The sequence below is a fragment of the Somniosus microcephalus genome, chromosome 2 (assembly GCF_052327205.1).
Source record: "Somniosus microcephalus isolate GS21.2 chromosome 2, FLI_Smic_1.0, whole genome shotgun sequence".
NCBI classification, from domain to species: Eukaryota; Metazoa; Chordata; class Chondrichthyes; order Squaliformes; family Somniosidae; genus Somniosus; species Somniosus microcephalus.
This window is the reverse complement of record NC_140988.1, coordinates 256069454-256097430: the sequence shown is the minus strand read 5'-3', so window position 1 is coordinate 256097430 and position 27977 is coordinate 256069454. Positions and strand designations below refer to the sequence as shown.

The following is a 27977-nucleotide window of genomic DNA, read 5'->3' as shown; positions in this document are numbered from 1 at the left end:
TAATGAGGGGGAGGAACTGAATGAAATCAGTATTTGTAGGAAAATTGACGGGATTGAAGGCCGATAAATCCCCAGGGCCTGATAATCTACATCCTAGGGTACTTAAGGAAGTGGCCCTAGAAATAGTAGATGCATTGCTGGTCATCTTCCAAAATTCTATAGACTCTGGAACAGTCCCCATGGATTGGAGGGTAGCTAATGTAACCCCACTATTTAAAAAAGGTGGTAGAGAGAAAACGGGGAATTATAGACCGGTAAGCCTGACATTGGTAGTGGGGAAAATGCTAGAGTCCATTATAAAAGATGTAATAGCAAAGCACTTGGAAAACAGTGACAGGATCAGACAAAGTCAACATGGATTCACAAAAGGTAAATCATGCTTGACTAATCCAGTGGAATTTTTTGAGGATGTAACTGGTAGAATAGATAAGGGAGAACCAGTGGATGTGGTGCATTTGGACTTTCAGAAGGCTTTCGATAAGGTCCCGCATAAGAGATTGGCGTGCAAAGTTAAAGCACATGGGATTGAGGGTAAGGTACTGACTTGGATAGAGAACTGTTTGGCAGACAGGAAGCAAAGAGTTGGAATAAACGGGTCTTTTTCCGAATGGCAGGCAATGACTAGTGGGATACCGCAGGGATCGGTGCTAGGACCCGAGTTATTCACAATATTTATTAATGATTTAGACGAGGGAACTAGATGTAATATCTCCAAGTTTGCAGACGACACAAAGCTGGGTGGGCATGTGTGCTGTGGGGAGGATGCAGAGAAACTCCAGTATGATTTGGACAGGTTGGGTGATTGGGCAGATGCATGGCAGATGCAGTATAATGTGGATAAATGCGAGGTTATCCACTTTGGTGGCAAAAACAGGAAGGCAGATTATTATCTGAACAGCAATAGATTGGGGAAAGGGGAAGTGCAACGAGACCTGGGTGTCCTTGTGCACCAGTCGCTGAAGGTAAGCATGCAGGTGCAGCAGGCGGTTAAGAAGGCAAATGGTATATTGGCCTTCATAGCGAGAGGATTTGAGTACAGGAGCAAGGATGTCTTGCAGCAGTTGTACAGGGCCTTGTTGAGACCAGGCCTTGTTGAGACCACACCTTGAGTATTGTGTGCAGTTTTGGTCGCCTTATCTGAGGAAGGATGTTCTTGCCATGGAGGGAGTGCAGCGAAGATTCACCAGACTGATACCTGGGATGGCAGGAATGACATGAAGAGGGGGCTTGTATTCGCTAGAGTTTAGAAGAATGAGAGGAGATCTCATTGAAACTTATGAAATTCTAACAGGACTAGACAGACTAGATGCAGGAAGGATGTTCCCAATGGCGGGGGAGTCCAGAACCAGGGGTCACAGTCTTAAGGATAAGGGGTAAGCCATTTAGGACAGAGATGAGGAGGAATTTCTTCACCCAGAGAGTGGTGAACCTGTGGATTTCTCTACCACACAAGGCAGTTGAGGCCAATTCATTAAATATATTCAAGAAGGAGTTAGATATATTTCTTAAGGCTAAAGGGATCAAGGAATATGGGGAGAAAGCAGGGACAGCATACTGAATTTGGATGATCAACCATGATCTCATTAAATGGCAGAACAGGCTCGAGGGGCCGAATGGCCTACTCCTGCTCCTATCTTCTATGCTTCTAAATGAAAATCCTAGAAAGCTAAATGTGCGCCTCTGCTCTAAAATAATTTCTGTTCCGAAAGAAACAAAAGTTAGATGAATAAGTGCATTTTATTTGTGAAATATTACTTAATCTGATACGTTTTGTAAAATTTTCTGTTCTTTTTGTTGTGACAAATTGAAAATACTTATTTGTACTTGCAGCAATTAAGAATTCTTAATTTTCAAAAGCTTTTATTTTTGTAAAGTGTAAATAATACAAAACATAAGTTAAGACTTTTTTATGTAATGAATAAATGATCACTGAGGTGAAGAAAACCACATTTCCTGACACAGATAAAGCCAAACTGTCACCTTAATATTTATTTAAACTTGAAAGCATTTTCAAATAGTAATCGTGCTGAATTTATTGCTTCAAGAATTTCATCATTTTATTATTAGCTTTTAGTGGTTATTTTTTTCCATGACCTATTAGTTAATGAGAGGATGGCTGCAACCAAACACTAATTTGCAGTATTACTTGACACCTGTGCTAATCTGCAAGAAACTATTAAGTTATTTATGGGAACAGCAGCCTAGGGGTGTTCTTAAAAACACTGGTTTGTTTCTTTGCTGAACTTTCTGATTGGCAAGATAAAATCTGTTTATGCTAAAGAATTCTATGTTTTTTTCCCCTGTTGCCACAACATCAGTGGTATGATTTGTAGCTGCCTCAGCCTGAGTGACAGGACAAAGCAGGAATGCTGCCAAAATGACCTTCAAACTGTAGAATAGTATTTAGCGACAACAGCTGGAGTGGTAAGATATGTGCCCTTCCGTAGTGCCTGTAGGCAACATCATTCAGCATCCTATATGCTACAGTCAGTTTCTAGCACTAGAGAAGAGACATAAATGAGTTAGTACAAAGATGAAGAGTATTGCTGACAGCTGTGAAGGATCATCCAACAAAAAAAGAGATGATTATAGCTGGTCTTGGTCTCGACAGTCCAAACGGCTGGATTCGATTATGGTATCACAAATGCATGTTACGAGGCAGGCTGGTTTCACAGCTGTTCTCAAGCTGTTCACAAAGCCAGACATTTTTGGGGGTTGTGAGTGGCTGGGTACAGAGGGAAAAGAAAACAAAGTGTGAGAATAGCCCTACAGTCCAAACCAGGTGCCTGGGTACCCTTAGAGAATTGAGGGAGTTTAGATCAAGTCAGCAGCAAACCAAGTAACATCAGGTGGTGCAATCAGAAAGTCCATCCTTTCCTGTGATTACACATTGTGAAACTGCACTAATTGATGAAAGATTGGTATTGCCAAAAAGATCTGTATTTCTGTAATTTTTCAGAGACTTGGGGGTCGATTTTAACCATCAACCAGGAGTGGGGTAACTGCAACCGCACTTGCAAGCCTAACTTTGAGACCTGTTGTATTTTAACTCCCGAGTCTCATTTGCACGCCGCCAGTGAGCTGCCTATTCAAAATGGGTAGAAAGCAGCTGCTAACCGGCGATCAGGAGAGTAGCACAATCAGGCAGCCAGAATCCACCAACTCACACCTAAGGAAGGCTTGCCGACAAGCAGTTACGGGGAAGGGGGCGGACCCCTGGGCAGGGGATGCTGCAACTTTTCTATGGGCTCGTCATCTTAATGACAGCTGCTGACCCATCTTCACCTGGAGGGAAAACTGTGGCGGCTTCCTCACTCATGCCTGGGTTAAAATACATCACATAAACTTGAGGCTCCCGTCTACTGAGGTGGGCACCTCAGCCACCTAACTGCAGTTGGAAATTAAAATGGTGGCCAACAGGATTCTAGTGGAAATAGGACAGTAATGCTGAACGCTCCATTTTAAAGGCGCCAACCCCCCCCCCCCCCACCCCCACTCCATTGTCACCAGGTGAGGTGGTTTAAAAATAGATCATCAATTCGAAGATTTTTGGTTGCTGCCTTAACTAACCTCTAAGTACTGTTGATCACTTTTACATTTTGTCACATTAGGGACTACTTTATAATGCTTCACCAACTCTGCCAATAGCTCTGGTGTGCTTAAGAGAAAATCCCTGTAAGTACAAGGCATTTTTATTTTTGCATTTTTCTTCTATATAAATGCTTGAGCTGATATTAAACTTTAAATATGGAGGAAAGCCTTTTGTGCTGATAACATCATTTTCCTCAGTGCTGTGCATGTAGTCAAAACAGTATGGCAATTCAGCAGGTCAACACCCCCCCCCACCCACTGAATCCATCACACTCCCTCCACAGCCCCAAAAAAATTGGATTCTGAAATGTGAGAAGAAAACTTCTAACTTTCCCAACTGAAAATTATTTTACAAAAAATGTTTTGCCCTAAAATTATCAATTTAACTTTATACATGGCCCCGTATGATGTCACAATATCCAAACATTTCTGAAGATGCCCTGACTTTCTTTTACGGTAGCATGTCATTTTGATTGAATTCGGATGGTTGAAAGCAAGAAACATCTGTAATAGCATAGTCTGTGGAGTTATAGGCTGATAAAATCATGTAGCTTTAAAATCTTCATACTGTAGATTTTTTTTTTAAATCGTGGTTCAACCACAGTATTCCTGGATACTCTTATCTTAGTTTTTGTTTACTCTGCTGTAGGCATTTGGAAGAAAAAAGATTGAAAAGCTGTGCAAGTATTTGTAATAATGTTGGATACTGTCTTGTAAGGAAAGAAATACATGGTCTTATTTCCAAATATATAATCTGTCTTTCTGTTCTAGATTGGAAACCCCATGTTGTTATGAGGGGCTGTCTATTTTAAGTTTCTTCCTTAATGGCAAAGTTAACTTGATCTACCTTTATAGACTTTTCAAAAAGAAAAATTTTATTCCAGAAAAAAAATGATACTCATGAACTTGTGGTGAGAATTATGATATTAATGCAGAGCTCTTTTCATACAAAATCGTGTGTCAGTAAACAGTTGCAACATTCCTGATCGTATCTGTAAAATGGTAACAAATGATCAAATGCAAAGTGACCTTCGTAGTTTTTGTATTTAATAGACACAAGGGGGTCGATTTTAACTCGGGTGTGGGCAATTGTCGGGTTCCCCGAATTTCGTGATTCCCACACAAATCTAAATGGATGTGTGAGATTTTAACTCAATTGGCCAATTGATTTTCAACGTGTGGGAAGCCTTTGCAAATGGGTTTTTCATGACTGCAAGTCCCCTCCGATGATGTCATCATTGCTGCTGCATTTAAGGTGCACAGCAAGCCTTGCTTCCTCTGCAGGCTTCTAAGCTTTCCCCTTATGATGGCACAGGAGCCTGCAGGAACAATGGCCAGCGGGAGGGCAAGAGCTGTGCCTAAATTTGATGAGGCATCACTGCAGGCATTGTTGGATGGGGCTAGGGCCCACAGGGAGGTCCTGTTCCCTTCTTCAGGGAGGAAGAGGCCTCCCAGTCAGACCAAGGCTGTGTGGCTACAGGTGGCTGGGGAAGTCAACTCCTTGGGGCTCACACGGCGCACCTGGATGCAGTGCAGGAAAAGATTCCATGACCTTCATTGCACTGGAAAAGTAAGTATGAAGTTTCCATCACCCTCAATCTGATCCCCATTGCCTTTCCTCACCAGCACTCAGCTTTAGCAATCTCTTCCTCCACATCCCACTTGACACTCACATCCATGCACCCTTAGCCATTCCCTCTCTCTCTATGCTCACATTCACCTAACTGTTTGACCATGCAGCCCTCACACTCCCTCTCACTCTGATGCTTTGAACACAACTGACAACACACAGGGAGGGCCCTTGGTCTTGTAACCTCACTCCATCTTTGTCTCCTAAGTATCTATGCTATGCAATCTCTACACTCACTCCTTCATTCTCACTCAACCTCCATTTGTCTCCCTCATTGCAGGAGAAGAGAGCTCACAACAGGAGAGAGCGAGCCAGGACAGGAGGAGGGCCACCCTCATTCGCCCAGCTCACCCCCTGGGAGGAAGCCGTCCTGGAGATTGTCGGGGCTGATACAGATGCGGATGTTGGGGAAGGACAGACGGGTGCATCCCCGCAAGCTTGTGACAGAATAGTTTTCCATCTCTCTCATTGACATTGCATGAGTCGCTGATAATGATTCTGAAGCTGCATCATATGGACTTATGATCATCTGCAAAATGCAATGTGCATGTAACCTTGGCATCACATCTCTAACTTTTTCCTTGACTCCCCCACAGGACCATCGAGAGCCCCCATCCACATGAAGATTCCAGACTCCTCAGAGGAATCTGCAACCTCTGAGGGCGCAGCGTCAGCAGAAATAAGCGCACCCAGCACCAACGCAGACACTCGCATCTCGGGGGGACCTTCGGGACATAGAGTAGTGTTGACACCTGGTGTATCACAGCTCACAAGTGAGCATCAGCAGATTGTGGAGACAGGGACAGCAGTGGAGAGTCCTCGTCGGAGGGCGCAGGACTCTGCCAGCTCGGCTCAGCTGCATGTCGACCCTCTGCCTCTGGGTCCATCCATAAGATCAGAGGTGATGGAACTCCATGCACAGCTGCAGGAGTCTCTGGCAGGTTTTGTCTCCAGGGTCGCTGCGAGTGTGGAGCGAATGGAGGAGTCCATAGCAAACATGAGCAGAGCCTTTGTGGAGTCAGTGGCGCATGAACGCATCAACACGGAAAGGATGGCTACCTACGTGGAAATGATTGCTGCCTCCGTGGTAAGGCTGGCTACGGTAGAGGAGAGGAGGGCTACGGCCATGGAGGAGCTTAGTCGCCAGGGTATGGAAAACATGGTGAGTGTTCAGAATAGAATGACATCTCTTGAGGAGCGATGGGCATCTATTGAACAGAGAAACCAGACCTTCATGGAAGTCTTTCTGAGTAGGACTGCCATTGCAGATACGGGACCCCATGGCCCCCCTGATGTGCAGCAAGATGCTCTCAAGCCACTTACAGGCGCGGAGGGGGAGCTGACCCATGAGAGGGAGGTTGGTGGCAGGCCTCAAGGAAGTGGGGGTTCCTCTGCAAACGCTCACACTTCCATGCCACTGCAGAGCCCTCGTCAGAGCCCCGCCGGAGTCCACACCCAAGTGCGATAGATGTCTCAACCCCTGCACAGCCGCAGGAGCAGCAGACTGCTGATGAGCCCTCACAGGCTCGCCACCCCAGAGGACGCCCGCCAAAGGTGTCGAGACAGGAGGTAGCAGGAAAGTGAGCAAGGGGCCTCCACATCTGCTGAAGCCACAGGGGAACCATTACGGAGGAGCACGCGTAAGAGGAAAATAAAGCACAAGTAGTCACTTGGGTGAAATTTTGTGTATATTGTAAAAATGCCCTCAGTTGGTTCTTGTGCATAAAAATTCTGATGGCAACTGTTGCAGTTCTGGTGTGTGTCATTTCGCGAATGGGGCTTTCACATTGAGGGCTTAGGATTACTTGCAGTTGTCAGGATGCTGGTCAAATAGCTAGGAATCTGCAGGGTTTGGCCATTGTCGATGCTCAGGTAAGAAGCTGCAAGGCAAAAGAGTTTGATTTACTAGGCTAAGCAAATCTGGCCAGGATGAGTGCGTTCCTTGCATCCCGGGCAGCAATGTTCTCGTGTAATGCTGGTTGATGGGCCTCTGCAGGATGCCCTTCTCTTTCTTCCTCTTTCTTCCTTCTTCTTCTTCTTTCTTCCTTCTTCTTTCTTCCTTCTTCTTTCTTCTCCTTCTTCCTTCGTCTTTCTTCCTTCTTCTTCTTTCTTCCTTCTTCTTCCTTCTTCTTTCTTTCTTCCCTCTTATCCTTCTTTCTTCTCCTTTCTTCTCCTTCTTTCTTCCTTCTTCTATCTTCTTTCTTCCTTCTTTCTTCCTTCTTCTTCCTTCTTTCTCCTTCCTTCTTCTCCTTCTTCCTTCTTCTCCTTCTTTCTTCCTTCTTCGTTCTTTCTTCTTCTTCTTCCTCCTTCTTCTTTCTTTCTTCTCCTTCCTTCTTTCTCCTTCCTTCTTCCCTCTTCCTCCTTTCCTCTTCTTTCTTCCTCTTCTTTCTTCCTCTTCTTTCTTCCTCTTCTTTCTTCCTTCTTCTTTCTTCCTTCTTTCTTCCTTCCTCTTTCTTCTCCTTCTTCCTTCTTCTTTCTTTCTTCTTCTTTCTTCCTTCTTCTTTCTTCTCCTTTCTTCTCCTTCTTCTTTCTTCTCCTTCTTTCTTCTTCCTTCTTCTTTCTTCCTCTTTCTTCCTTCTTCTTCCTTCTTCTTTCTTCCTCTTCTTTCTTCCTTCTTCTTTCTTCCTCTTCTTTTTTCTTCTTCTTTCTTCCTCCTTCTTTCTTCTCCTTCTTTCTTCTTCCTTCCTTCTTCTTTCTTTCTTCTCCTTCTTTCTTCTCCTTCTTCTCCTTCTTTCTTCTTCTTTCTTTCTTCTTACTTCTTCTTCTTTCTTCCTTCTTTCTTCCTTCTTCTTCTTTCTTTCTTCATCTTTCTTTCTTCTTCTTTCTTCCTTCTTCCTCTTCCTTCTTCTTCCTTCTTCTTCCTTCTTTCTTTCTTTCTTTCTTCCTTCTTCTTTCTTCCTTCTTCTTTCTTCTCCTTCTTCCTTCTTTTTTCTTCTTCTTCCTTCTTCCTTCTTCTTTCCTCCTTCTTCTTTCTTCTTTCTTCCTTCTTCTTTCTTCCTTCTTCTTTCTTCCTTCTTCTTCCTTCTTCTTCCTTCTTCTTTCTTTCTTCCTTCTTCCTTCTTTCTTCCTTCTTCCTTCTTTCTTCCTTCTTCCTTCTTCTTTCTTCCTTCTTCTTTCTTCCTTCCTCCTTCTTCCTTCCTCCTTCTTCCTTCCTCCTTCTTCCTTCCTCCTTCTTCCTTCCTCCTTCTTCCTTCCTCCTTCTTCCTTCTCCTTTCTTCTCCTTCTTTCTTCTTCTTTCTTCTCCTTCCTTCTTCCTTCTTCTTTCTTCCTTCTTCTTTCTTCCTCCTTTCTTCTTCGTCCTTCTTTCTTTCTTTCTTCTTTCTTCCTTCTTCCTACTTCCTTCTTCTCCTTCCGTTTCTTCTTCTCCTTCCTTTTTCCTTCCTTCTTCTTTCTTCCTTCTGCCCTCTTCCTTCTTCCTTCTTCTCCTTCTTCTTTCTTCTCCTTCCTTCTTCTTCCTTCTTCTTTCTTCTCCTTCTTCTTTCCTCCCTCCTTCATCTTTCTTCCTTCCTCCTTCCTCTGTCTTCTTTCTTCCTCCTTCTTCCTCTTTCTTCTTTCTTCCTTCCTTTCTTCCTTCATCTTTCTTTCCTCTTGCTTCTTCGTCCTTCCTTCTTCCTCCTTCTTCCTTTCTTCTTTCTTCTTCTTCTTGCACTGTAGGGCTCCACCTGATCTATCCAGGCATCTGAAGCGCATCTTCAGCAAGCTGATGGTTTGCTCGATTATGGATCTGGTGGAAATGTGGCTGCAGTTGTCGCGCTCCTCAGCTTCGTTGGCTGGCGTCCTCAGTTGCCCCTTGTCTCTAAGTAGCCATCCGTGAAGTTGGTCTGGCGGCCTGAATAGTAGAGGCACACTAGACTGGCGCAGTATGAAGGAGAGTCATGGCAACAGCCAGGGTACATGGCACAAACATGCAAAATCTCCTCCTTGTGGTCACACACCAGCTGAACGTTAAGGGAGTGGAAGTCCTTGCGGTTGACAAAAATACCTGGATTGCGATGGGGTGCCCTAAGGGCCACATGTGTGCAGTCAATGACGCCCTGCACCCTTGGAAAGTCTGCCAGATGAGCTAATCCAACCGCTCGTGCCGTCACATTTGCGTGATCCCTGGTGAAATGGATGTAATTGTGCACGAGGGCAAAGAGGGCATCGGCTACCTGCGTGATGCAAGTGTGTGCGGCCGACTAGGAGATGCCGCTGTGATCCCTGGAATGAGCGTGAGGCAAAAAGTTGAGTGCGGTGGTGACTTTGATGGCCACTGGTAAGGAGTGTCAACCTGGTCTTCTGGGCAGCAGGTCTTGCTGTATCATTGCGCAGATGTCAGTCACTACCTGTCGCGAAAGTCGGAGCCGCCTTTGGCACTGCTGCTCAGTCATGTTGAGGTAACTGACCCTGTGTCTGTAGACCCTGTTTGGTATCTCCTGCGCCGACGGGCTTCCATGCGCTGGCCCTTTCTGGCCTGTGCTGCCTCAGGTGGGTGAGCAGCAGCCTGTCGCTCCTGAAGGTGCTGCTGCTGTTCCTGGTTCTGCTGCTGCCGCGCCTGGTGCTCGAGCTCCTCTAATGCCAAGAAGGGAAGGAGAAAAATGGCTCCCATGCTTCTGGCATATGCCTCCACTGAGGAAGCGCTGAGTGAGGGTGGCGAGAGGGGTTTCCCAGGAGCTCACACTGGAGATGTGTGTGAGGTGCCAACCTTCCACAGGTGTGGTTAAGCCTGGTAAAAGTTGCCCCAGGCCTGAAACAACAAAGTCCTGCCACCTGCAAATGATGACTGATCAAATCTCTTTAATGGTTGACCTGCAGCTGATAGTCAGCAAACCAATAGTGCTCACGCCAGGTTTCACAGGTGTGATCCCCACCAGGCGTGTTTTACGTGGGAAAAGGGTTAAAAATGCAAGGGCCTGTTAAAATCGCATTATAAAGGCCAATTGTTGCTGATTAAGGGCTTTAAAGACCAGTCCCGCCTGTTGGAGGCGGGACTGATTCAGGACCATCAGACACGCCTGGGTTGAAATGGCTCGGGGTCGGGAACCAGGCGGGGGGGTGTCCCGCCCGCCAGTTTTAGCAATTTTAACCCCCCGCACGCCTCAAAGCCCGCCTCACGGCTCAGTTAAAATCGACCCCATAGTCTATGCATCTGTTTTCCCCTCCACTTCATTGGATGCCACAGCACTGTGCAACCAGGGATGCCTATAACAAGCACAGATGTGTCAGAAATTTGACTTCCATAGCTTTGGTTGAGATGTGTACTGCGTCTACCACAGAAATAATTAAGATTTCCTCATTGTTATCTGTTGCGTTGGGGGTGTCTATTCGAGACAGAGGGACAAGATAGATTATGAAAGTAAACTAGCAAAAAATCTAAAAACATCTAAAAACAGACAGCAAGAGCTTCTACAGGTATATAAAAAGGAAGAGAGTAGCTAAAGTAAACGTTGGTCCCTTAGAGGATGAGACTGGGGAATTAATAATGGGAAACAGGGAAATGGCAGAGACTTTGAACAAATATTTTATATCAGTCTTCACGGTAGAAGACACTAAAAGCATCCCAATAATAATTGATAATCAAGAGGCTATAGGGAGGGAGGAACTTAAACAATCACTATCAGTAGAGAAAAAGTACTAGGCAAACTAATGGGACTGAAAGCTGACAAGTCCCCTTAACCTGATGGCCTGCATTCTAGGGTCTTAAAAGAAGTGGCTGCAGAGATAGTGGATGCATTGGTTGTAATCTGCCAAAATTCCCTGGATTCTGGAGAGGTCCCAGCGCATTGGAAAACCGCAAATGTAACTCCCCTATTCAAGAAAGGAGAGGCAGAAAGCAGGAAACTATAGGTCAGTTAGCATAACATCTGTCATTGGGAAAATGCTGGAATCCATTATTAAGGAAGTAATCGCAGGACATTTAAAAAATGATGATACTGTCAAGCAGAGTCAACGTGGTTTTATAAAAGGGAAATTGTGTTTACAAATTTGCTAGAGTTCTTTGAGGATGTAACGAGCAGGGTGGATAAAGGGGAACCAGTAGATGTAGTATATTTGGATTTCCAGAAGGCATTCGATAAGGTGCCACATAAAAGGTTACTGTACAAGGTAAGAGCTCACGGGGTTGGGGGTAATATATTAGCATGGATAGAGGATTGGCTAACTAACAGGAAACAGAGAGTCGGGATAAATGGGTCATTTTCAGGTTGGCAAACTAACCAGTGGGGTGCCACAGGGATCAGTGCTGGGGCCTCAACTATTTACAATCTATATTAATGACTTGGAAGAAGAGACCGAGTGTACTGTAGCCAAATTTGCTGATGATACAAAGATAGGTGGGAAAGCAAGTTGTGAGGAGGACACAGAGTCTGCAAAGGGATATAGATAGGTTAAGTGAGTGGGCAAACATTTGGCAGATGCAGTATAATGTGGGAAAATGTGAGGTTATCCACTTTGGTAGGAAGAATAAAAAAGCAAATTATTATTTAGATGGAGAGAGACTACAAAATGCTGTGGTATAGAGGGATCTGGGGGCCCTCGTACATGAAACACAAAGGGGGAGAAATTTGGTTGTTAGCGCCACCGATTAACGCCTAAAGAGGCCGAGAAGTGGGGCGCTAGCCAATTTCTGGGCGGGCGCAAGGCGCCTAGCGCCTCGCCCCATATTGAGCATGCATTTAGCGCCGGCGCTGAATCTTAGCGCCCGCTCATGGGCGCAGGCTGATTATGACGTCATTTGAGTGTGCAACGCCTTTTAGGCACCCCGGACCGGAAATTCAGTGGCGCCCCCCTCCGTAGCGCCTGGCGCTAATAGTAACAGCTTACCTGGACCTTACCAAGTCGCTCTCGGGCTGGAGGAGCGTTATTTAAAGGGGACTGGTGTGGTTTAAAAGCGGCAGCCATTTTTGGAGCACAACTTCCTCGAGAGCTACAATTCCTGGACTGTGGCAGCAGCAGTGTAATCTATGCAGCCCTGGGAATAAAATTCCTGGTATAATGCGGGAGCAATGTCATCTCGCTTGCCCGGGAAATGAAATTCCTGGACTGAGCCAGTAGCAGTGTAATCTAGGCGGCCCTGGGAATTAAATTACTCGTCGGAGGCGGGAGCTACAAAGAGTTGCTGAACTGCACACTGAGAGCCATTTGACCACTGAGCCAGCGCAGACAGACGATCTTCAGCCTTCTGACCATCACCTTGCTGTTGGTGAGCCTTGACAACGGGGAACCTTCCTGTGGGCACTTATTATGGGGGCTGCATTGGAGGGGAACGTCCTGCTGCTGAATCATCTGGAAAGGGCACTGAGACGCTGGGAGAGGGGGGCGGGCATGGCCAGACGGAGGCGGGCATGGCCAAACGGAGGAGGGCCAACAGACGTCGCCACAGCAGACCTTACGCTGGCAGGGTTTTCCAACAGCAGTTTTCCTACATGAACATGCCGGAGGAGCAGTGTGTCAGAAGGCTGCGATTTAGAAAGGAGGTGGTGACTGAGCTGTGCCAGCTGCTTCAGCCAGATCTGCAGCCTCATAAGGTGCAGGACATCTCTGTCGGTGGCTGAGAAGATGCCTGCAGGCCTGAACTTCTACGCGAGCGGCTCTTCTCAGGCTACGCGTCAGGCTGATCAGAAGTAGCTTCTAGGCCCCTCTCACGGAATGCTTGCTGCCATTCCAAGAACAGGAATGGAACCGGCCTGATACCCCCAAGCCTGTGAAGGGCAAGATGCATGTAAATAGCAGGCATGGCCATTGTAAATGAAGAAAGTGTTTCATTACACAAAATGTGGTTCCTTCAAACATGAGAAAGCTATGGCAACAGAAAGCAAAACTAATACACTGACACATAACTGCCTCTCACACCCGGGAGACTGTCCAAAACATAAATCACATTCCGACCATCTTCCTTGGCCTTGATTCCACTGCGCCAACCAAAGCATCCAATGCCCCATCAGTGAGGCGTTCCGCCCTCTGCCTCACCCTTTCCATGTCTTGCTAGGCTGGTGCGCCACAGGTAGGCTCCCACCGCTTTGAAGGCCTACAAGGCAGTGAGTGTGTCTGGTGCCAGTGTGTCTCAGGGAAAGTGATTATTGACAGCACCCTCGGTGCGCCCCGCCACCGCAAAATTGGGTTGCGCCGCCGGGTTAGCGCCTTAGGAGTAGCGTGCAGCACCTGATTTAGCGCCGCAATCACCTTTAGGGGCGCTGGAACCCAATATAGCGCTAGGTGGCGCTAAATTGCGCTTGGTGCTAAACTTTGCGCATCGCCAGGACTAGCGCCCCAAACGCGGCTATACCGAATTTCTAGGCCAACAAGTTAGCATGCAGGTACAGCAAGTAATTAGGAAGGAAAATAGAATGTTGGCCTTTATTGCAAGGGGGGGTGGAGTATAAAAGTAGGGAAATCTTGCTACAACTATACAGGGCGCTGGTGAGACTGCACCTGGAGTACTGTGTGCAGTTTTGGTCTCCTTCTTTAAGGAGGGATATACTTGCATTGGAGGCAGTTCAGAGAAGGTTCACTAGGTTGATTCCTGAGATAAAGGGGTTGTCTTATGAAGAAAGGTTGAGCAGGTTGGGCCTATATTCATTGGAGTTTAGAAGAATGAGAGGTGATCTTATTGAATCATAAGATTCTGAGGGGGCTTGACAGGGTAGATACAGGGAGGATGTTTCCCCTTGTGGGGGAATCTAGAACTAGGGGGCGTAGTTTCAGAATAAGGGGTTGCCCATTTAAATCGGAGATGAGGAGGAATTTCTTCTCTGAGGGTCGTGAATTTTTGGAATTCTGTACCCCCAGAGAGCTGTGGAGGCGGAGTCATTGAATATATTCAAGGCGGAGATAGACAGATATTTGAGCTACAGGGGAGTCGAGGGTTATGGACAGCGGGCGGGAAAGTGGAGTTGAGGCCAAGATCAGATCAGCCATGGTCTTATTGAATGGCGGAGCAGGCTCGAGGCGCCAAATGGCCTACTCCTGCTCCTATTTCTTTGTTCTTATGTTTCCTAGAACAATACATCATGGAACCAACCAGGGAACAGGCTATTTTAGATCTTGTATTGTGTAATGAGACAGGGTTAATCAGTAATCTCAAGTAAAGGATCCTCTGGGGAAGAGTGATCATAATATGTTAGAATTTCACATTGAGTTTGAGAGTGAAATACTTAAGTACGAAACCTAAATAACGCCAATTACATAGATATGAGGGGCGAGTTGGCTAAGGTAGATTGGGAAATTAGATTAAAAGGAATGACGGTAGATAAGCAGTGGCAAACATTTAAAGAAATATTCCAAAATTCTCCAACGAATATACATTCCATTGAGAAACAAAAACTCCACAAGAAAAGTGATCCATCCGTGACTAACTAAAGAAGTTAAGGATAGTATTAGATTAAAAGAAGAGGCTTATAATGTTGCAAAGAATAATAGTAAGGCTGAGAGCTTTAGAAACCAGCAAAGGATGACCAAAAAATTGATTAAAAGGGGAAAAAATACAATATGAAAATAAACTAGTGAGAAATATTAAAACAGATAGAGCTTCTACAAGTATGTAAAAAGGAAGAGATTAGCAAAAGTAAGCTTTGGTCCCTTAGAGGCTGAGATAGGTGAAATTATAATGGGGAAAAAGGAAATTAAAAAAATATTTTGTACCTGTCTTCATAGTAGAAGACACAAAAAGCATTCCAAAATTAGTGGGGAACCAAGGGGCTAATAAGAGTGAGGAACTTAAATAATTAATATCAATAGAGGAAAAGTATTTGAGAAACTAATGGGTCTAAAAGCCGACAAATCTCCTGGACCTGATGGCCTACATCCTAGGGTTCTAAGAGGTAGCTGCAGAGATAGTTAATGCATTGGTTGTGATCATCCAAAATTCCCTAAATTCTAGAACGGTCTCAATGGATTGGAAGGTAGCAAATGTAACCCTGCTATTCGAGAAAGGAGGGAGAGAGAAAACAGGGAACTGCAGGCCAGTTAGCCAGACATCAGTCGTCGGGGAAAATGCTGGAATCCATTATTAAGGAAGTGGTAACAGGGCACTTAGAAAATCATAATCATAATCATAATCAACTTTATTGTCATTGTTAGTGCACAAGTGCAGTACAACGAAATGTAGGCTTGCGGCTCCCGAGAGTGTACATTTAGATTAAGACATTTAAACATTCAACATTCATTTGGCTTGTAATACATTAACATAAACATAATAAAGTGCATTGGCAGATGTGCAGGCTTTAGCGTTTATTTGTGGAGTTCAGTAGGATGACAGCCCTGGGAAAGAAGCTGTTCCTAAATCTGGTCGTTCGGGTGCGAATGCATCTGTAGCGTCTCCCAGATGGCAGGAGGGCGAACAGACTGTGGCTGGGGTGGGTAGGGTCTTTGATGATGGTCCGTGACCTCCGTAAACAGCGTTTCTGGTATATGTGCTCTATGGTCGGTAGCCGGGTGCCGGTAATGCGTTGGGCAGTTTTGACTACCCGCTGCAGGGCTTTCCGGTCATAGTAGCTACAGCTGCCATACCATACTGTGATACAGTTCGTCAGGATGCTCTCTATTGTGCAGCGGTAAAAGTTAGAGAGACTCTGCCTAATGGCAGAGTCAACATGGTTTTATGAAAGGGAAATCGTGTTTCACAAATTTGTTAGAGTTCTTTGAGGATGTAACTAGCAGGGTAGATAAAGGGAAACCAGTGGATATAGTATATTTGGATTTGGAAAAGGCATTCAATAAGGTGCCATATAAAAGGTTGCTATGCAAAATAAGGGCTCATGGGGTTGGGGGTAATATATTAGAATGGATAGCGGATTAGGTAACAGAGAAAACAGAGTAGGGATAAACGGGTCATTTTCCGGTTGGCAGGCTGTTACTAATGAGGTGCCGCAAGGATCAGTGCTTGGGCCTCAGCTATTCACAATTTATATTAATGACTTAGATGTTTGTTGACGATACAAAGCTAGGTGGGAAAGTAAGCTGTGAGGAGGACACAAACAGCCTGCAAAGGGATATAAACAAGTTAAGTGAGTGGGCAATAAGGTGGCAGATGGAATATAATGTGGGGAAATGTAAAGTTATTGGGGGAGAAATTGAGTATAGCCCCGTTTGGGGAGCCAGCCTCGCCAGGGCACTAAAAGTAGCGCCCAGGAAGCATTCGCAGTTGCCCACCGGAAATTGAGTGGTACCGCCCCAAAGGGAAGCGCGGCGCTACTGGAGGTGCCCCGCATCCCCCTTGGGACGCTGCGACTGAATATCGTGGCGCAACGTGCCACACGCTGCGGCACGTCACGCTGCGGTATTGCAGGCCTTCCTCCCCTTCTTAAAGGGGAGGGGCCTTGTGCAGCGCGATCTGGGGCCCAGTTGGGCCCCCGAGGATCGCGAGTGCAGGCAAAAGAGCCCAGCATCGGCTCTTGGAACGCAGCCGGCACTCCGCGGGGAGGGGGGGGAGGTTCAGGAGGCCGGGGACGGGAGCGCAGGCAGGTGCTGGCAGGCGGCCAACAACAAAAATGGCTGCCCCGCACCTCCTTTAATTTGCGCCTCCCCAGCCGCAGGTAGGCCCCCCTGAGCCAGTCGGACATAGCGCCCGGCAGTAAATCAGAGGGCGCTTCCAAATATCGCGGCCGGGGCGTCAGCTAACGGCTAGCGCCACCACTAGTGTCCCGCGGAATTTAGCGGGAGGCATGGACAGTGCCGCGCCCGGGCGCCAGTTGGCTTGCGACCCACTTAGCGCCCTCTTAAGGTGCTAACGGGTGGCGCAGCCAACTGAATTTCTCCCCCATTGACTTTGGTAGGAAGAATAGAAAAACAGAATGGGGGAGAAATTGGGTGAGTAGCGCCACTTGTTAGCGCCTAAAGAGGCAGGCAGTGGCTGTAGCGCCACTGGCTGCGCCTCCCGCGGTATTGAGTTGGGGCAATAATGGTGGCGTTAGCCTTTTGCGCTGCGCCGCCACCGATGACGTCATCGGTGTGCGCAGCGCCCCATTCGCGCCCCGTTCACGATATTTGGTTGCGAACGCTGCAGTTGCGCCGTTCGCTGCCCGGTTCACGGGGCCTTACTGTGCCGGCAGCGGCGCAAGTTAAGGTGGAGGTGCGGGACAGCCGCCTTTTTTGGCGGCCGCCTGCCAGCACCTCCGTCCCCGGCCTCCTGACCCCCCCCCCCCCCGCGGCATTGCCGGCTGTTTCCCGAGAGCCCGGCACCACTTCTCGGTGCTGGGCTCTTTTGCCGGCATTCGCGATCGGGGATCGCGCTGTTGCAGGCCCCTTCCCCTTAACAGTGGGAGGAAGGCTTGCAGTACCGCAGCGTGTGGCGCTGCGGCACGTTGCGCTGCGATATTCAGTTTCAGCGCCCTAAGAGGGATGCGGAGCGCCTCGAGCCTCGCCCCGTCTCCCTCTAGGGGCAATGAAACTGAATATCTGACAATTGCTGAAGACTCGAACGCTGCGCTAAGTCCTGCGCTCAGGCGAACTTGGCGCCAGTTTGGCGCCTCAACCCAATTTCTAGGCCAATATTTTTTAAATGGAGAGAAACTATTAAATGTTGGGTTCAGAGAGATTTAGGTGTCCTCATGTAGGAAACACAGAAAGTTAGCACGCGGGTACAGCAAGCAATTAGGAAGGCAAATGGCATGTTTGCCTTTATTGCAAGGGGTTTGGAGTACAAGAGTAAGGAAGTATTACTACAATTGTACAGGGCTTTGGTGAGATCACACCTGGAGTACTGTGCACAGTTTTGGTCTCCTTATCTGAGGAAGGACATACATGTCTTAGAGGCGGTACAACAAAGGTTCACTAGATTGATCCCTGGGATGAGAGGGCTGTCCTATGAGGAGAGATTGTGTAGATTGGGCCCATACTCTCTGGAGTTTAGAAGAATGAGAGGTGATCTCATTGAAACATATGAGATTCTGAGGGAAATTGGCAGGGTAGATGCTGCGAGGTTGTTTCCCCTAGCTGGAGAGTCTAGAACTAGAGGGCATAGTCTCAGGATAAGGGGTCGACCATTTAAGACTGCGATGAGGAAGAATTTCTTCACTCAGAGGGTTATGAATCTTTGGAATTCTCTACCCCAAAGGGCTGTGGATGCTGAGTCGTTGAGTATGTTCAAGGCTGAGATTGATTTTTGAACTCTAGGAGAATCAAGGGATATGGGAATCGAGTGGGAAAGTGGAGTTGAGGTCGAAGATCAGCCATGATCTTATTGAATGGCCTACTCCTGCTCCTAATTCTTATGTTAATGGCCCAGAACTTGGTGTCGGGGGCTTGCCACGCGTGCAAGCCCCCGATGTGCACTTACCCGGCGCGCCGACATCTGAAACCTGGCCCGCAGTGGATTTCCTGTCAGTGGCCCGGTTCTGATGTCGGCACGCTGTGCTAACCTGACCCAGCGGCGTAGTTAGTGCGATGTGCCGGCTGGGATCAGGTGAGCACTGTTCAGCCAATCAGGGGAGGGGAAACTTCATTCACAAGTTTGAGAGTAAGAACTGTCAAACTCATGAGAAGTACTGCACCCCAAAACACTACTTAAACTTTAAATAAAATTTTAAAAAACATCCCAATCATTAAATTAAGTATAAATAAGTTTAAAAAAATAATTTAAACAATTTTTTTTTTTTTTTGAAAAAAATAAATTTTTAATAAAAAGGGTCTAAAACTAAACTTACCTTATTGTAGATTCTTTAAAATAATAAACCTGTGGAAAAAAAATGCTAAATTGCACTAAAACACCACTTACCTGTAAAAATAAATACTTACGTGTGCTTTTTACAAGCGTAAAGACCGGAGGCTTTACACATGCGCAAATCCCCCAAAACAGAGGAAATCCAAGACGCACGCGCTGCCCCCTATAGCGCACGCGCTAGCCTCTTCAACTCTTGGGTTAGAGGAGAGGAAAAGCCGGTTTTCAGCGCATGCGCTGTGCATGCTGAAAACCGGCATTTCCTCCGGCCAGACGCGTGAGTACCCCTTCCGTACTCACGCATTTGGGGAGGAATTACTGCCCCCTTATGTTTTTATGATAACTGTTACAACATATTCCATCAGTTATTTGTGCTAAATCAGCACATGAGACCATTGAAGTAGCTCTTTGAAAGAACTATCCAATTAGTCTCTCTTCCCTGTCCTTTCCCCATAGCCCAGGACATTTTTCCCTTCAAGTATTTATCCAATTCCATTTTGAAAGTTACGATTGAATCTGCTTTCACCACCCTTTCAGGCAGTGCATTCCAGATCACAACAACTCCCTGCATTAAAAAAAACAAAAAAATCCGCATGTCACCCCTGGTTCTTTTGCCAATCACCTTAAATCTCTGTCCTCTGGTTAACAACCCTTCTACCACTGGGAACAGTTTCTCCAAACTGTTCATGATTTTGAACACCTCTATCAAATCTCTTAATCTTCTCTGCTCTGCTCTAAGCTGAACAACCCCTGCTTCTCCAGTTGCTCCACATAATGAAGTCCCTCATTCCTGGTACCATTCTAGTAAATCTCTTCTGCACCCTCTCCAAGGCCTTGACATCCTTCCTAAAGTGTAGTGCCCAGAATTGGACACAATATGCTAGCTAAGGCCTAACCAGTGTTTTATAAAGATTTAGCATAACGTCTTTGCTTTTGTACTCTATTCCTCTATTACTAAAGCTGTGTGTGTCTTTCTATCTCTCTCTCTGTGTATGCCTTTTTAACAGCCTACTCAACTTGTTCTGCCACCTTCAAAGATTTGTGTACATACACCACCCCCTAGATATTCAAGAAGGAGTTAGAATATATTCAAGAAGGAGTTAGATATATTTCTTAAGGCTAAGGGGATCAAGGGATATGGGGAGAAAGCAGGGACAGGGTACTGAATTTGGATGATCAGCCATGATCGCATTGAATGGCGGAGCAGGCTCGAGGGGCCGAATGGCCTACTCCTGCTCTTATCTTCTGTGTTTTCCTGCACCCCCTATAAAATTGTACCATTTACTTTATATTGCCTCTCCTCATTCTTGCTACCAAAATGTATCACTTCACACTTCTCTGCATTAAATTTCTTCTGCCATGTGTCTGCCCATTTCACCAGTCTGTCCTCCTGAAGTCTTTTACTATTCTCCTCACTGTTTACTGCATTTCCAAGTTGCATGTCATCTGCAAATTTTGAAATCATGCCCTGTATACCCAAGTCCAGGTCATTCATATATATCAGAAAGAGCAGTGGTCCTAATACTGACCCCTGGGGACACCACTGTATATTTCCCTCCATTCTGAAAAACAACCGTTCACCATGAGTCTCTGCTTTCTGTCCCTTAGCCAATTTCGTATCCACGCTGCCACTGTCCCTTTAATTTTGCTTAGTAGTCTATTATGTGGTACTTTGTGCAACACTTTTTGAAAGTCCATATACACAATATCGACCGCACTACCCTTATCAACACTCTCCATTACTTCATCAAAGACCTCAATCAAGTTAGTCAAACACGATTTGCCTTTAAAAAAAATCCGTGACGACTTTCATTTATTAGCCCACACTTTACCAAGTGCCAATTACATTTGTCCTGGATTATTGTCTCTAAAAACAAAAAAAAGAAAGTGTAAAGATGTCATTGCTGTTTTTATTTGTTGGCAGAGACTGAACAGGCTCCAAATAGTGCAGTGGCAGAATATTTAGATGAAAGGAAAAAATATGAAGAATTACGAAGACAAAAACCAAAGAACGGACCAACCCGTGAGGAACAGGTAATGGATCTTACACAATAACCTTGATCATATTTTCAGCTTAATGCTCTGAAAGCAACCAGCAAGTCACATTAGAGTTCATTTTGCAAATAATACATTCAGTGACGTGTTCAGAAAGTTTTTTAAGTCATGCAACAGCAAGTCATTGTGCACATTCAATATTTTTATTACCAAAAAATTGAGTGTATCTGGAAAAACTGGTTACACACTACAAATCCTCTTAACAGACTCTTAGGTCATGTGAGACTGTTACATTGTGAATACTTCTGTCACTATCACTGACATGTTTGAGTTTCATGGATTTTAATAACAATCCCACTGCAAAAATCCCAGTTCTTCTTTGGGGAGGGAAAAGAGACTCAATACTTCGCATTCATCAACCTGCACTTACCAGTAAAAAGATTCCCATCCCAACTGAAATTGTTCATACTCTTGGTCACTCTTTTAATCTCTGTTGACGCAGCCCCTCGCCTTGTACTGACTCTAGACACAAAAGGCATCAAGGGGTATGGGGAGAGAACGGGAATATGGTATTGAGATAGAGGGTCAGCCATGATCATATTGAACGGCGGGCTCAAAGGGCCGAATGGCCTACTCGTGCTCCTGTTTTTCTATGACTCCTCAATTCTTCTTGCTCTGCGAATCAAACAAAACTTACACTAATTCTCCTATACAATAGCAAAACGTTTCTTTTCCCTCATCCTGTGATCAGATGTTTTATCATAAGGATCAGTTTCTTCAGTCATCAAAACCTGATACGATCAGTTACCAAGGCGCAGCTTAAACGTGGGAGTCAGCTTGTCGTTCCTGACTTTTCAACTTGACTGATGATAAAACAACTGTCTGAGCAGCTACAGCAGCAGTCATGCAGCATTTTTCTGTGGGAACAGAGTTTTCAAGGGAGCCATATCAGCACTTAGCAAGCAACAGAACCACTGTTAACAAGCTCTGGCTACAGTCAGATATGTAGAGTGGAACCAAGTGAGAGCAAGTAATAAAGCAAAGGAGTTGGAGGAGGACAGTGGAGGATGCTGAAGGATAATGCACCACATACGAACATATGAAAATGACGGGCAGGAAAAGACCAGCTGATCCATCAAGCTTGCCCCACATTTGCGATGCCTGGAGCATTATGGCCAGATACTTCCTACCCCTCCCCTCTCCAAAAAATAGCTATGTAATATATCCTGGGAGAGGCAAGAAAACAGGAAAAAAGGTTCCAGTGCCAAAATGGGAAAAAGCTCTGGAAATTTCCTCTCCAACCCCCTCAGGTGAACGAAACTAGTCCAGGAAACCATATTGACCATGCTTATGTTAACTGGTATTTATAAGATGTGATGTCTTCCCCCATCCAAGAACCGGCCCAGCTCTCTTTTGAAGGCATGCAGAGAGTCAGTACACACTGCACTAACGGGCAACTTATTCCAAAAGTCCACTACTCCCTGGGAAAAGAAGAACCGCCAAACATCTAGCCTATTCCTACTCTTAAGTAGCTGAAATGCATGATCCCTGGTCCTTCCCGATCTGTCAAATTGAAATAATCTGTCAGTGGATACGCAATCCGGTCCTTTCATTGTTTTACAGACCTCTATCAGGCCACCTCTAAGTTTATGCTGCTCTAAAGTAAATAGACCCTGCTCTTTAAGTCTGACTAACTAAGATTCTTTAAGCTGGGAATCATTCTTATGGCTCTCCTCTGAACCTTTTACAAGGCCACTATATAACCCACCATGTGAGGGGACCAAAACTGGACGCAGTACTCTAGATGCGGTCTAATCAGGACCTGTATGAGGACCAAATTATATCCTTTGACTTGCATTAAATGGTTCTGTTAATACAATCCTAGTATCATAGAATCTTAGAGCACAGAAGGAGGCCATTCATCCCGTTGTGCCGGCTCTTTGAAAGAGCTGTCCAATTTAGTCCCACACCCTGCTTTTTCCCCATAAGCCTGCAAATTAGCCCTATACCCTGTTTGTTTTGGCAAAAGCTTCTCTATTGGTCATGAACCTTAAGTGATCTGTATGCAATAACACCGAGATCCTTTTCTCTCTAAACCAATTTCAGCATTGTTCCCTGGAAATGGTAAGTATATTCTACATTGGTCCTGCCTACATGCATCACACTGCATTTTTCTGGGTTAAATACCATTTGCCATTGTTTGGCCCATTCCCACAGCGCATCTAAATCTTTTTGCAGAAGATTGTACTACTCTACAGTCTTAATACTCGCACATAATTTGTATCATCTGCAAACTTCCTGACCATAACCCCAACACCAATATCCAGGTCGTTAATGGAAATAGTGCAAAGTAATGGGCCTAACACTGATCCCTGTGGGACTCCACTAGTAACCTGCCTCCAGGCTGATCCACAACTATTGACTACAACTTTCTGCCTGCGAGATTGGAGCCAATTCCTATTCCATTGTATCAAATTCCCACTGATACCATGAAATTCTATCTTGTGGAGTAATCTAGTGTGAGGTACCTTATCGAAGGCTTTTTGAAAATCCAAGTTAGCAATGTCTATCGGATTACACGCAACCTAGTAACTTCTTGAAAAAACTCAAGCACGGTCACAGTCACAAAGAATGTAATCAGTAAGTGGTCATATCATTAAGAAAATGTCTTCAGCTATCAACATAGATGGCCCCCTTTGTTTTCAATTGATGTGAGTGGAAGATCCATTGCAGCTTAATTATATCAGAAAAGGTTTTGTGTGCAACCATAGACCTAGGCAAGGGATATCTCGATCCCTCTCCTTCCCTCTCTCTATCTCTCTCGCTCTCTAGGCAGTCAGTCAGTGAGAGAGATAGAGACATTCCAGGTTGGTGTTAAACAGTTTCAGCCTGTAACAGAGAAAAATGTGACCAGCTAGTTTGAGATTTGCCTAGCTCAAAAGTGAATTTCCACCTAGAACAGAAGCCATTGTCTTTGGCCTCTGCCACAAACGCCGCACCCTTGTCACTGATTTCATTCCCCTCCCTGGCCACTGTCTCAGGCTGAAACAGACTGTTAACGATCACAGCATCCTATTTGATTCTGAGATGAGCTTCCGATCCTCACCATCACAAGGTCCACCTACTTCCACCCCTGCAACATTGCACATATCTGCCCATACCTCAACCCATCTACTAACATAAGCACATAAGAAATAGGAGCAGGAGTAGGCCATTTGGCCCTCCGAGCCTGCTCCGCCATTCAATAAGATCATGGCTGATCTTCCACCTCATCTCCACTTTCCTGCACTATCCCCATATCCCTTGATTCCCTTAATATTCAAAAATCTATCGATCTCTGTCTTGAATATACTCAAAGACTGAGCCTCCACAGCCCTCTGGGATAGGGAATTTCAAAGATTCACCACCCCCTGAGTGAAGAAATTTCTCCTCATCTCAGTTCTAAATGGCTGACCCCTTATTCTGAGACTGTGAACCCTGGTTCTAGACTCCCCAGCCAGGGGAACCACCCTCCCTGCATCTACCCTGTCAAGCCCTGTAAGAATTTTGTATGTTTCAATGAGATCACCTCTCATTCTTCTAAACTCTAGAGAATATAGGCCTAGTCTACTCAATCTCTCCTCATAGGACAATCCCCCCATCCCAGGAACCAGTCTGGTGAACCTTTCCTAATTGCTTGCTGTACTACTCCTCATCCATGCTTTCGTCACCTCCAGACTCGACTATTCAAATGCTCTCCTGAACAGTTTCTCCCACTCTCCACCCTCTGTAGGTTTCAAATCATCTAAAACTCTGCTGCTCGTATCCTATCCCACACCAAGCCTCACTCATCAATCACTTTTGTCCTCACTGACCTATATTGACTCCCAGTCGCCTAACTGCTCACATTTAAAATTCTTATCCTCCATGTTAAAATACCTTCATGGCTTCATACCTCCCTATCTGTCACATTTCAGGGTTGTTACATTCATGCACAATTGAATAAAAGCTTGATTTTTTTAAAGTGAGAAACAAAGCCTGTCAAAAGTCAGATTGGTTCATTTGCCTGACCATACCTTGTGCAATGCAGGCATACTTTTGTTGTTACAGTGAATGTACTAATATTACTAATGGTAGAGGCGTTTCATTTTTATTTAACTAAAATTATTAAATTTAGCTTCTTACTGTTATTCTTATTGTTGTTAGATTCATTGGCATTTTAAATCTTTAATTAAAACAATGTTGATGACTGGAATTTTCTTGTCACAACTCTAATCAACAAAAAACTGTGCCATAAGTTAGTGAAGATATCCTTACAAGTATTCCTAACAGCATATTTTTATTCACAATACCAACAACAATCTACATTTATATAGCGCCTTTAACGTAGTAAAACATTCCAAGCCACTTCATGGAGCGTTATCAAATAAAATTTGACACCGAGCCACATAAGGAGATATTAGGACAAGTGACCAAAAGCTTGGTAAAAGAGGTAGGTTTTATGGAGTGTTTTAAAGGAGGAGAGAGAGGTAGACAGGTTTAGTGAGGGAATTCCAGAGCTTTGGGCCTAGGCAGCTGAAGGCACGGCCACCAATGGTGGAGCGATTAAAATCAGGGATGCGCAAGAGGTCAGAATTGGAGGAGCACAGAGATCTCGGAGGGTTGTAGAGCTGAAGGAGGTTACAGAGATAGGGAGGGGCGAGGCCATGAAAGGATTTAAAAAGGATGAGAATTTTAAAATCAAGGCATTGCCGGACCACTGCAGCAACTCATCAAGGTTCCTTAACAACACCTCCCAGCCCCGCAACCTATCACCAAGAAGGACAAGAGCAGCAATGTTGTGGGTATACCGTTACCTCTAAGACCCACATGATCACTGTTCCTTCATCATGGGTCATTATCCTGGAATTCACTACCTAAAACCAACATAGGTGCACCATCACCACAAGGACTACAGTGTTTCAAGAAGGCCTACCACCACCTCCTCAGGGCAACTAGGGATGGGCAATAAATGCACCCTTGCCAGCATTGCCCACATCGCAAGAGCAAATAAAAAAGAATCTACCGTGTTGTCGCCATACACTTGTCACTGTAGATGCCATGTATAAAGGCTACATCTTTCACTGAACAGTTTATCCAAAGTTCAATGGTGCAGTTATCTCAAAACAGTCCAAGGATTCTCGGACATAATGGCCCGGAATTTGCAGTCAGCAGCGAAGCTAAGAACATAAGATGTAGGAGCAGGAGTAGGTCATTTGGCCACTCGAGCCTGCTCCGCCATTCAATAAGATCATGGCTGATCTGATCTTGGCCTCAACTCCACTTCCCTGCCTGCTCCTCATAACCCTTGACTCCCTTAGCGTTCAAAAATCTGTCTATCTCCACCTTAAATATATTCAATGATCCAGCCTCCACAGCTCTCTGGGGAAGAGAATTCCAAAGATTCACAACCCTCTGAGAGAAGAAATTCCTACTCATTTCCGATTTAAAAGGGGGCCCCCTTATTCTGAAATTATGCCCCCTAGTTCTAGATTCCCCCACGAGGGGAAACATCCTCTCTGCATCTACCCTGTCAAGCCCCTTCAGAATTTTATGAGGGAAAAATTTGGTTGGTTAGCGCCTCCAGAGGGGCACTAATGGGGCGCTAGGAATTTAGCACCCGAGCACGGTGATTTTAGCGCCGCTCGCGAAATTGACCGGTCATTTTGCGGCGACGCTAAACACTACCGCCACGATCTCCTGCGTCTGCAGATCGTGACGTCAGTCAAGCGTGCAACGCCCCAGTAACACCCCGGACCGGATATTGAGTCGCACCCCCTGCCTTAGCGCCTGCCGCAAGAAACGACAGGTAATAGGGAACGTTTTCAAGGCGGGATGGGGCTGGGGGAGCGCTATTTGAAGGCGGGCGCTTCCTGCCTTTTCTTGTCGACAAAATGTTTTGGTTTTAACGCTGTCTTAAGGAGTTTTGGCCCTCAGCACCACTTTTGAAGTTCCTAAGCGCCGAGCTCTTTCCCTGGGCCCATCCGTTAATGCTTCCAATTCAAATCACTTTATTGGCATGACAAGGTACATTGCTTTTGAGGTCTCTCCAGGCCGAGATTCAAGGCTGCAATGAGCAGGGAGTGGCTGGCCAGCAAGATGGTCACTCCCCTTTAAGAACTTGACGACGCCAGTCTGTCTGGCTTCCATGGTAATTGGCATCGCCTGAGCTTCGGTAGCATTCTGAGATAGCGCCACGTTCCCTGTCGTTTGCGCTTTAAGAGGTGTGTAGCGCCTGATTTAGCGCTCAAATCACCTCCAGGGGCGATAGAGGCGAATTTTGCAGTCGGAGGCGATAATTAGCGCCGGGCACTAAACTTTGCGCCCAGCCAATATTAGCGCCCCAAAATGGGTGATACCGAATTTTTCCCCCTATATTTTCAATAAGATCCCCTCTCATTCTTCTAAACTCCAGTGAGTATAGGCCCAACCTGCTCAACCTTTCTTCATAAGACAACCCCTTCATCTCCAGTGTTCACTGACCTAAATGTAGATTGTTGTTGGTATTGTGAATAAAAATATGCTGTTAGGAATACCTGTAAGGATATCTTCACTGTAACCTATGGCACAGTTTTTCCGACCTACAATTCAACTCAATGGAACTTGATGGGGATCCCCTTGTTCAAATTTGTAACGCCAACAGACTGTCTAAGCAGCCAATCAAAAGGCAGAATTCTCACAGACAGTGAACAAGGAAGTGAGTAAGCCCTTAAAATTCTAACTTTTTTAAATAGGGAGAGCAAAAGAAAGATTGGGGTTCTCACATGGGGAAAATGCAAACCTGAAACAAAGATGGACAAACTTTTTTTGAAGAGTTTCTTAAAAATTTAAATTTTTATTTTTATTAAAATGGACAAATTTCACACTGCACAAAATTAAAATTAGTTTTCCAGGCCCTTATCATTTGTTTAGCAGTCAATACACTGTTAAACTCCCAGTTGCACCTAATCCCTTTGGGTCTAACTTTTAGTGGGGAATTTAATAGTGTACTTGCTGTGGAAGAGCCGAAGTTTTCATCAGTTTCAATGATTTCACTGATTGCCGGCTCTGAGAGTGGGGGGCACAGCGCAGCCAGTTTCGAAGCTGTCATTGACAGACTGCAACTTCGGG

At 45.5% G+C, this 27977-nt stretch overlaps 1 protein-coding gene across 4 annotated transcripts in view; it reads left to right on the top strand.

The window, feature by feature from the left end:
- Positions 1-27977, top strand: part of cwc27 (CWC27 spliceosome associated cyclophilin) — a 404246-nt gene that overhangs the window by 316060 nt on the left and 60209 nt on the right. For all 4 annotated transcript variants that reach the window (XR_015074261.1, XR_015074262.1, XM_085971220.1 and 1 more), the window contains exon 12: positions 20779-20888. Coding sequence is in view for 2 of the 4 variants with exons in the window: in XM_085971220.1 (XP_085827346.1) it covers positions 20779-20888 (110 nt within the window). In the remaining 2 variants the exon portion in view is untranslated. The remainder of the gene's footprint in view (positions 1-20778; positions 20889-27977) is intronic.